Source organism: Macaca mulatta, chromosome 15 (genome assembly GCF_049350105.2).
Source record: "Macaca mulatta isolate MMU2019108-1 chromosome 15, T2T-MMU8v2.0, whole genome shotgun sequence".
Lineage (NCBI taxonomy): Eukaryota > Metazoa > Chordata > Mammalia > Primates > Cercopithecidae > Macaca > Macaca mulatta.
The window spans coordinates 99,043,089-99,058,513 of NC_133420.1; the positions used below are offsets into that span (position 1 = coordinate 99,043,089).

A 15,425-nucleotide genomic window follows, 5' to 3' on the forward strand; every position below is an offset into this window, starting at 1 on the left:
TTTTCCTCTGCATTCCTTAATCCACACTGTAATTTGTAAATAGATTCAGGGGTTTCGCAAAACCCCTTTAAGACAACTTACCCTTTCCTCTTGTTGCTAATCTAGAGATATTAACCTCAAAATTAGCCAAGGGCAATTAGTGCCAAGGGCAATATTTCTCTGCTATGATAGAATTTTCTAATATTGACATATGACATGATTTTTTTTTTTGCATGGAACAATTATTTGGGTTCATTTGAGACTGCTTTTTTGCTTACATATTCATAAAAGAAAAGGGAAGGAACACCTTTATTTCAAGTTGTTAGAGCATGATCTCCAAAGGGAGTAATTCTGTTACTATTTCATCCTTTGTGGTGTATGGTTTATAAAGTTCATCCCATACCAGCAGATCAATGAATGAATAAATGAATTCATGAAAAAATAAGTAAACAATTTCTAAACAAAAAACACATTTGGGGCTATGTGCCTTTTTTTTTTTTTTTTTAACTGATTGGGGCCGGTGTTAAAGGGGTTTGGAGACCATTGTTGTGAAGAATTGCTCATATGAACATATCAGCACTGTAACAAATGACAGAGACCTCATTCGGATGGGACATTTGGCAGGGGTCCCCATCAATCCAAGAAAGAAAACAGAAGGGCAATTACCTGTAAAGTCACAGAGCTGTGGCAAAGCATCCAAAATGATGCCAACTAAAGGCAGGTAAAGGGCAGCGATTTTGACCTTCACCTCTGGTTTGACACAGCGTGGGTCCAGGTCATGAGAACTTAGCAGGCTGTGGATGGCACTGACAGCTTTCCTTTGTACTTTGCTGATTCTGTTGGCACAACACAGGAATCAAAAGGTTACGGTGAAGGGAAATTGACTAAAGAGCTCTTAAACAGTCAAGAGTGATCAAAATGCTCCTAAGCAATGAGGTGACTATGAAAACCAAGCAATACAGGATAGAATTATATAGAATCCAGAAGTAGACTGCCTGTGTTCTAACCCTGGGTCTGCTCTTTAGTATGATGTTTTCAAGTTCATCATATTGTAGCATCACTATTTCATTCCTTTTTATTGCTAAATAATATTCCATTAGTGAATTTTATTTATCCATTCATCAATTGATAAACATTTGGATTGTTTCTGCTTTTGAGCTATTATGAGTTATGAATATTTGTGTACAAGTTTTAAGTTTTACTTTTCTTGGGTACATACCTCAGAGTACATTTGCTGGCTTGTATGGTAACTCTCTGTTTAACTTCTTTTTTTTTTTTTTTTTTTTTGAGACAGAGTTGCTCAGGCTGGAGTGCAATGGCATGATCTTGGCTCACTGCAACCTCCACCTCCTGGGTTCAAGCAATTCTTCTGACTCAGCCTCCTGAGTAGCTGGGACTACAGGCACCAGCCACCACATATGGCTAATTTTTGTATTTTTAGTAGAGACAGGGTTTCACCATGTTGGCCAGGCTGGTCTTGAACTCCTTGCCTCAAATGATCTGCCCGCCTCAGCCTCCCAAAGTGCTGAGGTTATAGGCGTGAGCCACCATGCCCAGCCTCTGTTTAACTTTTACAGGAATCAGCAAGTTGTTTGCAACGGTGGCTGCACAATTTTACATTCCCACCAGCAGTGTCTGAAGACTCCATTTTATTCTTGCCAACACTTTATTACCTGTCTTTTTTATTATACTCATCTTTGTGGCTATCAAGCGGTATCTAATTGTGATTTTAATATGCATTTCCCTGACAGCTAATGATGCTGAACACCTTTTCCTGGTCTTATGGCCATATCTTCTTTGGAGAAATGTCCATTCTGATCTTTTGCCTTTTAAAAAAAACTGAGTTATTTGTCTTTTTACTACTGAGTTGTAAGATTTTAAAATATATATTCCAGATACAAGTCCCCTATTAGGTTTTTGATTTGCAAATATTTTCTCCCATTTTGTGGGTTGTCTTTTCATTTTTTTGATGGTGTCCTATAAATCACAAAAGTTTTAATTTTACTGAAGTCCAGTTATCTTTTTTCTTATTACTCATACTTTTGAGTGTGTCATATCTAAAAAACCATTGCCTTTTCTAAGTCTATGATGATTACCTCTATAATTTTATGTAACAATTTTATAGCTTTAGCTCTCACATTTAGGTCTTTGATCTATTTGAGTTAATTTTTGTATATGGTGTAATATAGGGTCCAACTTCATTCTTTTGAATGTGGATACCCAGTTGTCCCAACACCATTTACTGAAAACTCTATTTTCCCCCCATTGAGTTGTTTTGGCACTCTTGTCAAAAATCAATTGACTATAAATACGAAGATTTATTTTTGGACTCCTAACTCAATTTCATTGATCTATATGTCTATCATATGTCAGAACCCCATAGTCTTGACTACTTTTGCTGTATACTAAGTTTTGAAATTGGGAAGTGTGAGTCCTCCAGTTTTGTTCTTGTTTTTCAAGGTTGTTTTGGTTATACTGGGTCCCTTGAATTTCCACATGAATTTTAGGATCAGTTTGCTAATTTCTGCCAAAAACAAAAAACAAAAAAAAAAACCAAGCTAGAATTCTGAGAAGAACTGCATTTAATCTATGGATCAATTTGGGGAGTATTGTTATTTTAATAATATTAAGTCTTCTGATTCATGAACATATGATATCCCTCCATTTATTTACATCTTTATTTCTTTCAACAGTGTTTTGTCATTTTTGGCATATAACTCTTGTATTTCTTTTGTTGCATTTATTCCTAAATATTTTTTGTTTGTGATGCTATTTTATATGAAATTGTTTTCTTAATTTCATTTTCAGATTGCTCATCGTAAGTGTGTAGAAACACAATTGATTCTTGTACCATGCAACCCTGCTGAACTCATTTATTAGTTCTAATAGAGTTTTTTGTGGATTCCTTGAGGTTTTCTATAAACAAGATTATGCCATCTATGAATAGAGATAGTTTTACTTCCTTTCCAATTTAAATGTTATCTTTTCTTTTCTTTTCTTTTCTTTTTTTGTTTTTTTGAGACAGTCTTACTCTGTGGCCCAGGCTGGAGTGCAGTGGTCCGATCTTGGCTCACTACAACCTCCGCTTTCTGGGATCAATAAATTCTCCAGCCTCAGCCTCCCAAGTAGCTGGGACTACAAGCACAAGCCACCAATGCCCAGCTAGCTTTTATATTTTTTGTAGAGGTGGGGTTTCACCATGTTGCTCAGACTGTGCTCAATCTCCTGGGCTCAAAGCGATCTGTCCACTTTGGCCTCCCAAAGTGCTGGGATTACAGGCATGAGCCACCACACCTGGCGTAGACGTCTTTTGTTTTATTTTTTGCCTACTTGCCCTAGATAGAACTCCTAGTATATGTTGAATAGAAGTGGCATGGGTAGACATTTTTGTCTTGTTCCTAATCTTAGGGAGAAAACCCTCAGTTTTTCACTAATAAGTGTCACATTAGCTGTGGATTTTTCATAGAGGCCCTTAAGTCAAGTTGAGGAAGTTCTCTTATTTCCTAAAAGGAATGTTGAGTGTTTTTTTTTTTTTTTTTTTTTTTTTAAATCAGGAAGGGTTACTAGATTTTATTAAATGCTTTTCTTTGCATCTACTGAGATGATTGTATGGGACTTTATTAATATGGTAATATGGTAATACTTTATTAATATGGTACATCAATTGATTTTCAGATATGAAGCCTATCTTGCATTCCTGAGATAAATCCTACTTCGCCATGGTGTATAATCCTTTTTATATGTTGTTGGATTCAGTTTGCTAGTTTTTGGTGAGGGTCTTACACCTATATTCATCAGATACTGGTCTGTAGTTTTCTCACGATGTCTTTGTCTGGTTTAGTATAGGGTAATGCTAGCTTCATAGAACAAGTTGGGAAGTATCCCACCTTTTCCATTCCTTGGAATAGAAGACTAGAAGTTGGTAAAAAATTAGAATTAATTCTTCTAAAAATATTTGATAGAATTCATCAGTAAAGCCCCCCAGGTTTGGGCTTTTATTGTGGGAAGTATTTAATTTTTAAAATTTTAATTATCATTATTATTATTATTTGTGATAGTTTTGCCCTGGTTGCCCAGGCTGGAGTGCATTGGCATGATCTTGGCTCACTGCAATCTCTGCCTTCCAGTCTCAAATGATTCTCCTGCCTCAGCTTCCCGAGTAGCTGAGATTATGGGTGTCCGTCACCACACCCAGATAATTTTTGTATTTTTAGTAGAGACAGGGTTTCATCATGTTGGCCAGGCTGGTCTTGAACTCTTGACCTCAGGTGATCCACTCGCCTTGGGTTCCCAAAGGGCTGGGATTACGGGTGTGAGCTACCACGCCCAGCCTAAATTTTTAATCTGTGTGGGTACATAGGAGGTGAATGTGGGAAGTTTGATTACTAACTCAATCTCTTTACTTGCTGTAGGTCCATTTGGATTTTCTATCTCTTCTTGGAGTCAATTTTAGTACTTTGCACCTTTTAAGGATTTGTTCATTTAATCTAGGTTATCAATTTGATGGCTTTCAATTGTTCACAGTATTCTTTTATTTCTGTAAGGTCTGTTGTGATATCCCCCCTTTCAATTATGATTTTAGTAATTGAGTCTTCTTCCTTTTTTCTTGGTCAGTTCAGCTAAAGATTGGTGAATTTTGTTGTTCTTTTGAAATACCAAGCTTTTCACCTTGCGGATTTCGGTGATTGTTTTTCTATTCTTCATTTCATTTATTTTGGCTGTCACCTTTGTTATTCCCTGCCATCTGCCTGCTTTGAATTATTTGCTCTTCTTTTCCTAGCTCAGAGTATATTCTTTTGACATTTTGTTAAGACCATGTACACATATTTATTAGACTATTCAAGAACAGTATATTAAAATTAAAAAATAGGCTGTATTTATACCCCCAAAGAAATGAGTTCTAATGTCCACCCAAAACCATGCACAGTTGTGTTCACAGCAGCTGTTTTCATAATAGCCACAAACGGAATGCAGCCCAAATGTCAATTTACAGTAGAGAAATTATAGTAAACAAAGGAATATGACATACAGTTGAAAAAAAATGAATCCTAACACATGTGACCACCCTGAAGGATCTCACAATCACAACATTCAGCAAAAGACTATGAAATTCAGTAACAGGCAATATTAATTTCTGGTGATAAGAGTCAGAATAGTGGTTACTTGAGGGGGGCCTGTAACTCAGAGAGGATAACGGAATATTATATTTTTGATCTGACTGGTGGTTATTCAAACATATTCACAGGATATATTAATTGCACTTTATACTTAAGATTTGGGTCCTGTATGTAAATTATACTATAATAAAAAGTAAATAAAATATATAGTGGAGTATCTGGAACCTAGTCATAGATGTTCAATTTTAAAAATCTACATTTTTTTTCTTTCAAACAAAATAAGGCTACATCAGAATTCAACATTATATAGAAAATATTAACCAAAATTTTAAATGACTCAGATTCTTGCACTGTGGCTAAAGTAAGAATTGTAAATTGCATTTCCAAAGCTGCTCTCGTTCTAAGTCTGTGGTCCCGACAATGGGTTGTGTTTTGAATTAGGCATTGCAATTTGCTAGCTTATTACAAAGATGATAGACAATTTCTAAATGCTTGAAAAATACTGTGGATTTCACGATGCATGGACATTTGTGGATATACCCAGGTGTCAGAGATCTAAGGGAAACCCAGTGGAAACTGGAGCTGTGGCTCCTTAGGAGTTCAGGTACTGAGGTGTGTCCCTCTGGCCCTTGCCCCATGGATGTACACGTGTTGGCAAGTCTGCTAACTGTCTTGGAAGCAAAAAAGAAAAAAAAAAAGGGGGCTGATCAATAGAAAGTATTGTTGAAGCATGACATTGTCCTGAGGTTTTAGCTCACATGATGAAATTGTGACAGTATGTCTAATGACTTTCCAGGAGAGTAACTGACGTCCCAGCAATCAGGGATTATTGTGTTGCCAAAGGAATTACACTGTAACTCACTTGCGGGAGAAAAGGTACTAAGAGTGTGTGTGAGAGAGAGAGTGTGTGTGTGTGTGTATGTGTGTGTGTGTTTGAAGAATATATCCACCTGATTAAACATAATTACAGGATTATCTCTGAAAATACTCTACCCTGTTGCTAGTAATATAACAGCAACAATTTTACAAGGAATCCAGAACAGATGTCAGGGCTGTTTCCAGCTAGAATGAAAATAGAAAATAGAAACTACGCTATAGTAAATACTAAAGATTGTTTCTAGAAATCACTTAAACTACTGTTATTAAAGGACAACTAAGAAAACGTATGTACATGTTTGTGCGTGAAGGTAATTTTCTTTGTGTTCAAACTTTCTTCTTAGTATTTTACTTATTAGCGTATGTGTTCGGTGCACTTTTTGTTGCTGTGGAAATTTGTGTTAGCTGTAAGGTAGAACATTCTACTGAGATAATTGGGGGAAATTTAGTTGGAGTTGAGAAGATAAAATTGAAGCCATGGAAAGTGAAGTTCTCAAAGGATATACTCAGGACCAGGTTATCTGGAAGGAGGCAGAATTGAGAGCTAAGAGCATGAGATTCCCCCACACTATCCTGCCAGGAGACAGACATACAGTCACTTAAGCAGTGTCAGCATGAGTACATTGTTTGGGATGCATGTGACTGTTGCAGTTGCACAAACTCGATGTGCTCCTGTATTTGTTTCATGCAGGAACCTTCTGTTTCCTTCACTAAATTGTAAGCACTTTGAGAGAACTTGAGAAATTCCATTTAGACAAAAATCCATCCATAACATACAGCATGCTACCATTAATTAGCAAACATTATTCTGGAAACTTCTTTAGCATAGGAGACATGGAAACAGGTTCTCTGGGCAGGGAGATGGTTTGGTATAGGAGAGTGGGTCCTGGAAAGGGACTGGGAAGACCATGGCTTTAGATTTGGTTCTCTGTTATGGAATAGTGGGCAAGTTCCTACAATTCCGTATGCCTAATCTAAATACCAGAAGTGTTGAACCTCAATCACTTTCCAATCCTAATTATCTTTGAATCTGAGTCCCTGGATGGTGAGCTCTAGAGGGACAGGGAATTTTGTCTGTTTTGTGCACTGATATATCTCTGATGGAATCTAACACCTAACTGTCTGTCCCATGGAAGGCATTCAATAATTGTTGAATGGAATGAATAATATTTTAGAAGGCCTTACCTTTTTCAGTCTAATCAGGTAGGCTGTGGGTTTCTGATTCTATGAGCTCATGGAGCACAGGGAGAGAAGGAAAGAAGGGGGTGGTCCACCTCTCTCTCTGTTGACTTCTAGGCTAGATATTGCCACATGTCCCTGAGTAATCAGATAGATAAGAGGTAAAAGGATTCAGAAGCCCTGGATGTCTGGCGTCTCTTGTCCTGAGAAGCACTGTTTGCAAGAAACCTAATCTGGGCACAGGGCAGCTGCCTTCTCAGCAGCTATTATTTCCTTAATCAGCATTGAACCAAGTGACATCTTGTGGTTGCCTCTGTATGCTATCCCCTTTGTTAAAAATGGCTTTGTTCCTAGGGAGTTCACTAATCAAAGCATCCTTGGGAAATCTGCTTTAGTAGAACTGGTAAATTCCATTCAAATAGGTGACCAAGAGAAGTCGTTTTGTAGTTCTTGCCCATCCCTTATGCCTTTCTACATGCCTATGGGTACCACTTTCTCAAGACAGATGTTTCTACTCCTCAGAACTGGTTGACAGTAGAGTTTTTTTTTTACCAAGTATGAGAAGCTGGACTGCAAATTTTATTAAGGAACATCTTTTTTTTTGGTTTCATCTTTCATTTTAAATGCCAGACACATACCCTTCCACTTCGGCATCCAGGGCAGCAGCCAGTTCTGTGAAGAGGAGCCCGGTGAGGAAGTGCTGCTGGCGGTACTCAGAAGTCAGATCGAACATGCTAGCGATCTTCTGGTCCTGGAAACTGGAGCAGGAGCTTGAGTTCTACAGAAAATGCAAGGAGCCATTTTATGAGTCACAGGAACTGGAATGAAAAGAGCGATGGCTAGTGTTTACTGAGCCCTTGCCCCAGCCAGGCTTTGTGAGCCCTCCCCAGTGAGGTAGGTACTGCTGGGGCCAGATAAGGCAGATAAGGAAACTGAGGCACAGAATGGTTACTGCGCTTTCCCATCCCCACAGAGAGAAGATTGCCCAGTGGGAAAGATGAAAATAAAGCACCCAAGGTCTGTTGAAAAATGAATGACACTCCCTTCCCCACCTGAAATCAAAAGCTGAAGATACAAAACCTAGGATAAAATTTGGACAGAGAAAGAAGAATCTTACCTGGTCCTATGACTGGCAGCAGGCAATTCCTCTATAACCAAATGCCTTTTGCTTAAGGCCCTGCTTACTTAGGTACCTTTTTTTATTTTTTGAAAGACAGAGTCTCACTCTGTCACCCAGGCTGGAGTGCAGTGGCATGGTCTCAGCTCACTGCAACCTCCGTCTCCCGGGTTCAAGCAATCTCATGCCTCAGCGTCCCAAGTAGCTGGGACTACAGTCACACCAGCACGCCTGATGCATTTTTATATTTTTAGTAGAGATGAGTTTTCACTGTGTTGGTCAGGCTGGTAACTCCTGGCCTCAAGTGATCCGCTCCCTTTGGCCTCCGAAGGTGCTGGGATTACAAGTGTGAGCCACCGTGCCTGGCCTCAGCTATGCTTGTGAATTTGGCTTAAGCACATTGTCAGACTTTTGCTGACCTGGAACCACAAATGATGTCAGGGAAGGAAGTATTAGATTTACCGGTCCTCGGTAATTCCCGTCCTGTATTTGTATCCTGGGAGCACACTTTATATTTCATTAAGAGCATCTAAAGTGTCTTTAGAAATCCTTCATGGTTTTGTGAGCCTGGCCCTGGGTTTGGCCACTCCCTAGGGCAGTCAGAAGGGGAAGGTAGGAAGGAACCTAGGGCAAGCTTAGTCCAGGGAAGTTTTAGGACTTAAGCTGCTGGGCAGGAAGCAGCAAAAAGTTTACACAGTTTGAATCGCTGCTTGTGAGTAGGATCTTTCCCTGTTCACAGTAAGATGGTCATGTAGCTAAGATCTGGATCATGTCATATGGCATATATGGCTAAGTTTTTTGTCGGTTAGTAAGACAAGCCTTCACTTTCGTACTAGTATCAAGGAATATGCAACAGAAATATAACCTAACAAGGAGAAATTTTGCCTGATGCTCTGAGCTACTGATGTGACTATCAAACAGCGTGTTCTTAAAGTTACTCCAGAGGACACTAGCCCTTCAAAAAATGTACGAGGTGGGGTGGGGTTTCCATGTCAAATCATTTTGGGAATCACTGCTTACCATGCACACCTCCTCCCATTTCCTCTTCTGTTTCTTGTGCATTTACAATTGACATGAACAAGTTAAAGCCTCTTAGAGGGCCTACTGCTAAGAACATATGGTTTCCAAAACTTATTTACTTTGGAATCCTCTATTTGCTTAATATAATAATTGGCTAATGTCAGACAAAGGAAGATTTGAGACTTTTCTATGAGTTTCTAGATTTCATAGAGCTTACTGGATTCTTTGCTTTACTTAACCTGATCAGGAACCCTTGAGCCTGGGGAGAAACCAATTACTTAGATTGTAAACTCTTAGCTAGTGGTGCAACTTCAGGGTAGCATACTTGATCTGGTTTGAATAGTTTGATTTTTCATCGAATTAATAAGACTAATCTTTATAGGCAATACATGATTACACTGAGCTAGTTAAATGAAATAGCTTGAATAATTCTTTTAGTTAAATAATTCGTTTATTACCTGGGAAGATATGGAAGGACAAGGAGATGTTGGAGCAGTATCAGCATTCATAAAAAAAAGGTTCAGATTGAGGTAATGTTCATGGCTACAGAGGATTCTCAGGAACTCCAGCCTCATGGAAATGAGCGTTGGAAGGTTATTGAGCTTGGCTGACAGCTGGGAAGAAAAACGAAAAGAGGAATGAAACATTTATTATAAGGTAAGTGAAGTTGGGGTTGGCAGACACAAAAATATCCTTTCTCTCCAGATTAAGGCAATCAATTTAATAAAAACTAATGGGATAGTGCAACAGATGGTAAATTCTGCATTACAGGGAAGTCTAATACATTTTCATTCATTACTGTTCCCCTTAGTGATTCTAGCCTAATAGCTGTCCAAAATGAGGATTCTTATCCCAATCTCCACTTTGTCAAATCTTTAATACCATGGGAAGCCTGTGCTGAAAATCTTGAGGTACATCTTCAGTGTAACATAATTAATTTTACAAAAACTCTTCTGTGTTCGAGAAACTAAATGAAAGGAGTTGACCTCACATGAGCCCGTATGAAACTAATAGAATATGACTAGATGACTTTCATGCTACAAGTGTTCTTTCGTAGTTTCTAATTAAAGGCCCCATTGGAAAGCTGTAGAACCAGTTCCCTAGAGAAACGCATCAAACTGTTTAGGAAAGTACATAGTACCTGCAAAAAAACTCAAAGAGCTTGTCCCAGAGTGAGAGAGGATGAAATGGAGAAGAAAGAGAAAAAGCTAGAAGAGGTTTTAGGAAAAATCTTCCTTTAAAAAATAAACCATGAAGCAAGCAATGAAAAGCAGACAAAGGTGACAGTCTGGAAGAAACTACCTTGCTTCCCCCAAGCAAGATGAACAACTGAAAGACCCAGACTCAGAGACAGCTCCTCTAAAGGCAAAGTAGGGGAAGGAAGGGGCGCTGATGCACCTTGAGCCCTTCAATATTTCATCATTATCACCCCGACCCCAGCACAGAAATATGAAGGATCATCCTTGTGATGGACATGCCTCCTCTTCACTTACCTCAAGAGCAGTTTTCTAAACTATGTATATATAATTTAGAAATATATATATATATCTTTTTTTTTTTTTTAGACAGAGTCTTGCTCTGTTGGACTGGAGTGCAGTGGCATGATCTTGGCTCACTGCAACCTCCACCTCCTGGGTTCAAGCAATTCTCCTGCCTCAGCCTCCCGAGTAGCTGGGATTACAGGTGCGCATCAACATGCCCAGCTCATTTTTTGTATTTTTAGTAGATACGGGGTTCTAACCATATTGACCAGGCCGGTCTTGAACTCCTGGCCTTGGGTGATCCTCCCGCCTCGGCCTCCCAAAGTGCTGGGATTACAGACTAAACAATATAATTTAAATGAACACATATTTTCAGCCATTTTACAAGAAGCCATTGTGTTGTGGGACATATTGCCTATAGAATTAATTCATAGTTAGACATCCACTTAAAACAAGTAAAAGTCATTATATATTATTTTAAAACCCAAACATACAACTTCTATGTAAGCACAGTTACCAGATCCCATAACCGTTCAATGTGCACTCCTGGCTGACTTTGGACCAGTGGAGCCACCAGCACACTGAAGGGATTCGAACTTGGTCATGTGCCTGTCACTCAGGTCACTCATTAACAGTTGTTGGGTTAAGCCGGCTATCAGAACTTGAACTCACAAGACATTGGCACTTAAAAGAAGGCCCCACTATGGGTATCTTTCACAGGTCCCTTGAGACATCATTAAAGACAGACATTTCAGGCTGGGTGCGGTAGCTCACACCTGTAATCCCAGCATTTCGAGAGGCAGAGGAGGGCAGACCACTTGAGGCCAGGAGTTCAAGACCAGCCTGGCCAACATGGTGAAACCCTGTCTCTACCAAAAATACAAAAATTAGCCGGCCGTGGGGGCGCACACCTGTAATCCCAGCTACTCGGGAGGCTGAGGCAGGAGAATCACTTGAACCCGGGAGGCGGAGTTTGCAGTGAGCCAAAATCATGCCACTGCATTCTGGCCTGGACAACAGAGTAAGACTCCATCTCAAAAGAAAAAAAAATAGACATTTCAAAAATAATTTGAGTGAGGTTTCAAAAGGAGGAGTAAGGTACATTCCAAAAACATCCTCCACAAAGGTCAAGACCCACAGTGCCCCTACCCAAGGGATGGGTGTTTACTTAGTGGCACATTGTAAGTGACAGAGAGTAATTGAGGAAATGGATTTGTCTATTGTTAGTGACTATTAAAAAAGACTAAGGTTATATCCATTGCCACAAAGATGGCAGAAAACATAATAGGTTACGCAAGATGATAAAGTCAGGCGACTTTGGAAGAATACAACTTGCTTCATGTATGAAGTTCACCCTGTATCTAGAGAGCTGGGATCAATGAATTAAATCACCATGAATGGGGGTCAGTGACCTTTTGAGGCCTGAGTGCCACTAATGGTGCTAAGTAACATCTGTGGATGTTATCAGCAGACACAGACCACAGAATCAGTGGATAAATCTAATCCAGCCTAGTTTTGTTGCAGATGAGGAAATGAATGCCTCAAAGGCTGATGCTCCCAATCACAGAAGTAATCAATGGTGTCCCAGGAATCAGCATGCAGGCTTCTTGACTGCCGGTCTAGGGATCTTTGTCATTTGAGTCAAGGAGAGAAAGAAAAAAAGAACAGGTAACTAAAAGAAAAGGAAAGAATTTAAGAAGAAAGATAGTGAGCAAGAGAAAAGAAAGGAAAGAGAAAGAGAAAATAAAAACATGGGTTTTGCATGGCAGGCAGACATCTACCTTGGGTTGCCTTATTTCCCTGTTGGGAATGAAGGTTGCCTGCATGTGAGTAGCTGAGCCTGGGTCTGCAGTGGTGATCTAGGGTATCTTTCATATATTCAGCTTAAAGTTTTGAAAACAGACTAACCTGGAATCCTAAATACCGAAGAGGGAGGGCAAGGAGGAGTGAAGCGTCCCTCTGCCTTTCTATTCTGGTAGATCCTGGGACAGAAGATCTGCTGCAGGGCCGGGGTCAGGGCGCATGGGATGGGGATGCTTGGGGACTTCTGATGCTTCCTTAGGATTCTTTATTATTCTGCTTCCTTCTCAGGACTTCCCTGAGATGAGATTGGGTGTGTTCAGGGTGGTATGGCCGTAGACAGGACTTCCTTTAGAAAAGTCATGTCTTTTTTCTTTTTTTGGAGGGAAGGTGTTATGTAAACAAGTCAAAGATTGTCTCTTTGTATTGGCCCTTGGGTTGTTTATTTATTCACTGTAGACTGGTGCTGATCCCTTAGCTCATGCCAAACTCAAATTTTACCATGACGAGTCATTTAAAAAATAGCCCAAATAAGCAGATTTTCATCCATTTAGTGCCTGCCTTCTTTGCAGATCCCATAAAACGTCAATGGACAGCTGTTTCCTAATGATAAGATAGAGCCTTGCAGATACAGGGCCCTAAGCTGCTACAGCTCTTGGAGCTCTCTGACCCAGAGACTCCCCACTGTGCTGTGGAGCAGCCTCACCCAGACCTATAAGCTTCTGCCCTAATCCTCCTCTCCCCTGGGAGTTCTCCTGCTCCTCTGGATGGCGCCCTCCTCACTGCAAGCCTATGGCTGTTCTCATGCTGGGAGGAGCTTCTGCTCTTATGCAACCCTGTCCAAGTGCTGCTCAATGAAGCCTGTATGTCACTGTTTTTTATGGTCCTATCCTTTTCCTTGATCAGCCCTCAAATCCCTCAAACCCCCTAAGGAGGAAGCTTCTTATTTTAAAACTGAGAAAAAATAAAATAAAATAAAATAATAAAATAAAACTGATGAAATTAGGACCCATAAAATTGGAAAAACTTACCTAAATTCACTAAGTGACTAAGCACAGAGAACTTGGTGGTGATGGGAGAGGTGGTGATGGTGGTGGAGGTAGGTAGTGGTGATGATGGTGACAATGGTGATGGTGGAAGAAGTGATGGTGGAGGTGAAGGAGGTGGTCATGGTGGAACTAATGGTGGTGATGGTGGAGGAGGTGATAGGAAAGGTGATAATATTGCCAGAGGTGGGCAGTGGCGATGGTGGTGATAGTGGAGAAGATGTTGGTGGTGGAGAAAGTGGTGATGGTGGTGGTGGAGGTGGTGGTGATGGTGGAGATGGTGGTGATGGTGATGATGGAGGAGGTGGTGATGGTGGAGGTGGTGGTGATGGTGGAGGAGCTGGTGATGGTGATGGTGAAGGAGGTGGTGATAGTGGAGATGCTGATGGTGGTGGTTGAGGTGATGGTGATGGTGGAGGTAGTGGTGATGGTGGAGGGGGTGGTAATGGTGAAGATGGTGGTGATGGTGGAGGAGGTGGTGATGGTGGAGGTAGTGGTGACGGTGGAGGGGGTGGTGACGGTGAAGATGGTGGTGATGGTGGAGGAGGTGGTAAAGGTGGAGGTGGTGGTGATGGTGAAGGTGGTGGTGATGGTAGAGGAGGTGGTGATGGTGAAATGGTGGTGGTGGTGGAGGAGGTGGTGATGGTGGAGGAGGTGGTGGTGGTGGTGGTGATGGTGGATGAGGTGGTGATAGTGGAGGTGGTGGTTATGGTGGAGGTGGTGATGGTGAAGGAGGTGGTGGAGGAGGTGGTGATGGTGGTGTTCAAGGTTATGGTGATGGTGGAGGTAGTGGTGATGGTGGAGGAGATGGTGGAGGAGGTGGTGATGGTGGTGTTTGAGGCGATGCTGATGGTGGAGGTAGTGGTGATGGTGAAGGAGGTGGTGGAGGAGGTGGTGATGGTGGAGGAGGTGGTGACAGTGAAGATGGTGGTGATGGTAGAGGAGGTGGTGATGGTGGAGGTGGTGGTGATGGTGGAGGTGGTGGTGATGGTGGAGGAGGTGGTGATGGTGGAGGTGGTGGTGATGGTGGTGGTGGAGGTGGTGGTGGTGATGGTGAAGGAGTGTTGGTGGTAGTGGAGGAGGTGGTGATGGTGGAGGTGGTGGTGGAGGTGGTGGTGGTGATGGTGGAGGCAGTGGTGATGGTGGAGGAGGTGGTGATGGTGGAGGTGGTGGTGATGGTGGTGGTGGAGGTTGTGGTGATGATGAAGGAGGTGTTGGTGGTGGGGGAGGAGGTGGTGATGGTGGAGGTGGTGGTGATGGTGGAGGTTGTGATGATGGTGATGGTGATGGTGGTGGTGGTGGTGGTGGTGATGGTGGAGGTAGTGTTGGTGATGGTGGAGGTGGTGGTGATGGTGAAGATGGTGGTGGTGATGGTGGAGGAGGTGGTGATGGTGGAGGTGGTGGTGATGTTGGTGGTGGAGGTTGCAGTGATGGTGGAGGAGGTAGTGACGGTGGAGGTGGTGGTGATGGTGGTGGCGGAGGTTGCGGTGATGCTGAAGGAGGTGTTGGTGATGGTGGAGGAGGTGGTGATGGTGGAGGTGGTGGTGATGTTGGTGGTGGAGGTTGTGGTGATGGTGGAGGAGGTTTGATGGTGGAGGTGGTGGTGATGGTGGTGGCAGAGGTTGTGGTGATGGTGAAGGAGGTGTTGGTGGTGGGGGAGGAGGTGGTAATGGTGGAGGAGGTGGTGATGGTGGACGAGGTGGTGATAGTGGGCATGGGAGGTAATGACAATGGTGGTGGCTGGTGGTGGTGGTAGCAGTAATGATGGTATACTAGTGGCTAGAGTAAGGATATGGAAGGAGAGGAGTAG

At 41.7% G+C, this 15,425-nt stretch overlaps 1 protein-coding gene across 8 annotated transcripts in view; it reads right to left on the minus strand.

The window, feature by feature from the left end:
* DOCK8 (dedicator of cytokinesis 8) overlaps nucleotides 1–15,425 on the minus strand; it is a 238,624-nt gene that overhangs the window by 49,276 nt on the left and 173,923 nt on the right. For all 8 annotated transcript variants that reach the window (XM_077966188.1, XM_077966186.1, XM_015117845.3 and 5 more), the window contains 3 exons: nucleotides 9,747–9,902; nucleotides 7,790–7,929; nucleotides 646–815 (listed from right to left, as the gene is read on the minus strand). In XM_077966188.1, the coding sequence (XP_077822314.1) occupies nucleotides 646–815; nucleotides 7,790–7,929; nucleotides 9,747–9,902 (466 nt within the window). The remainder of the gene's footprint in view (nucleotides 1–645; nucleotides 816–7,789; nucleotides 7,930–9,746; nucleotides 9,903–15,425) is intronic.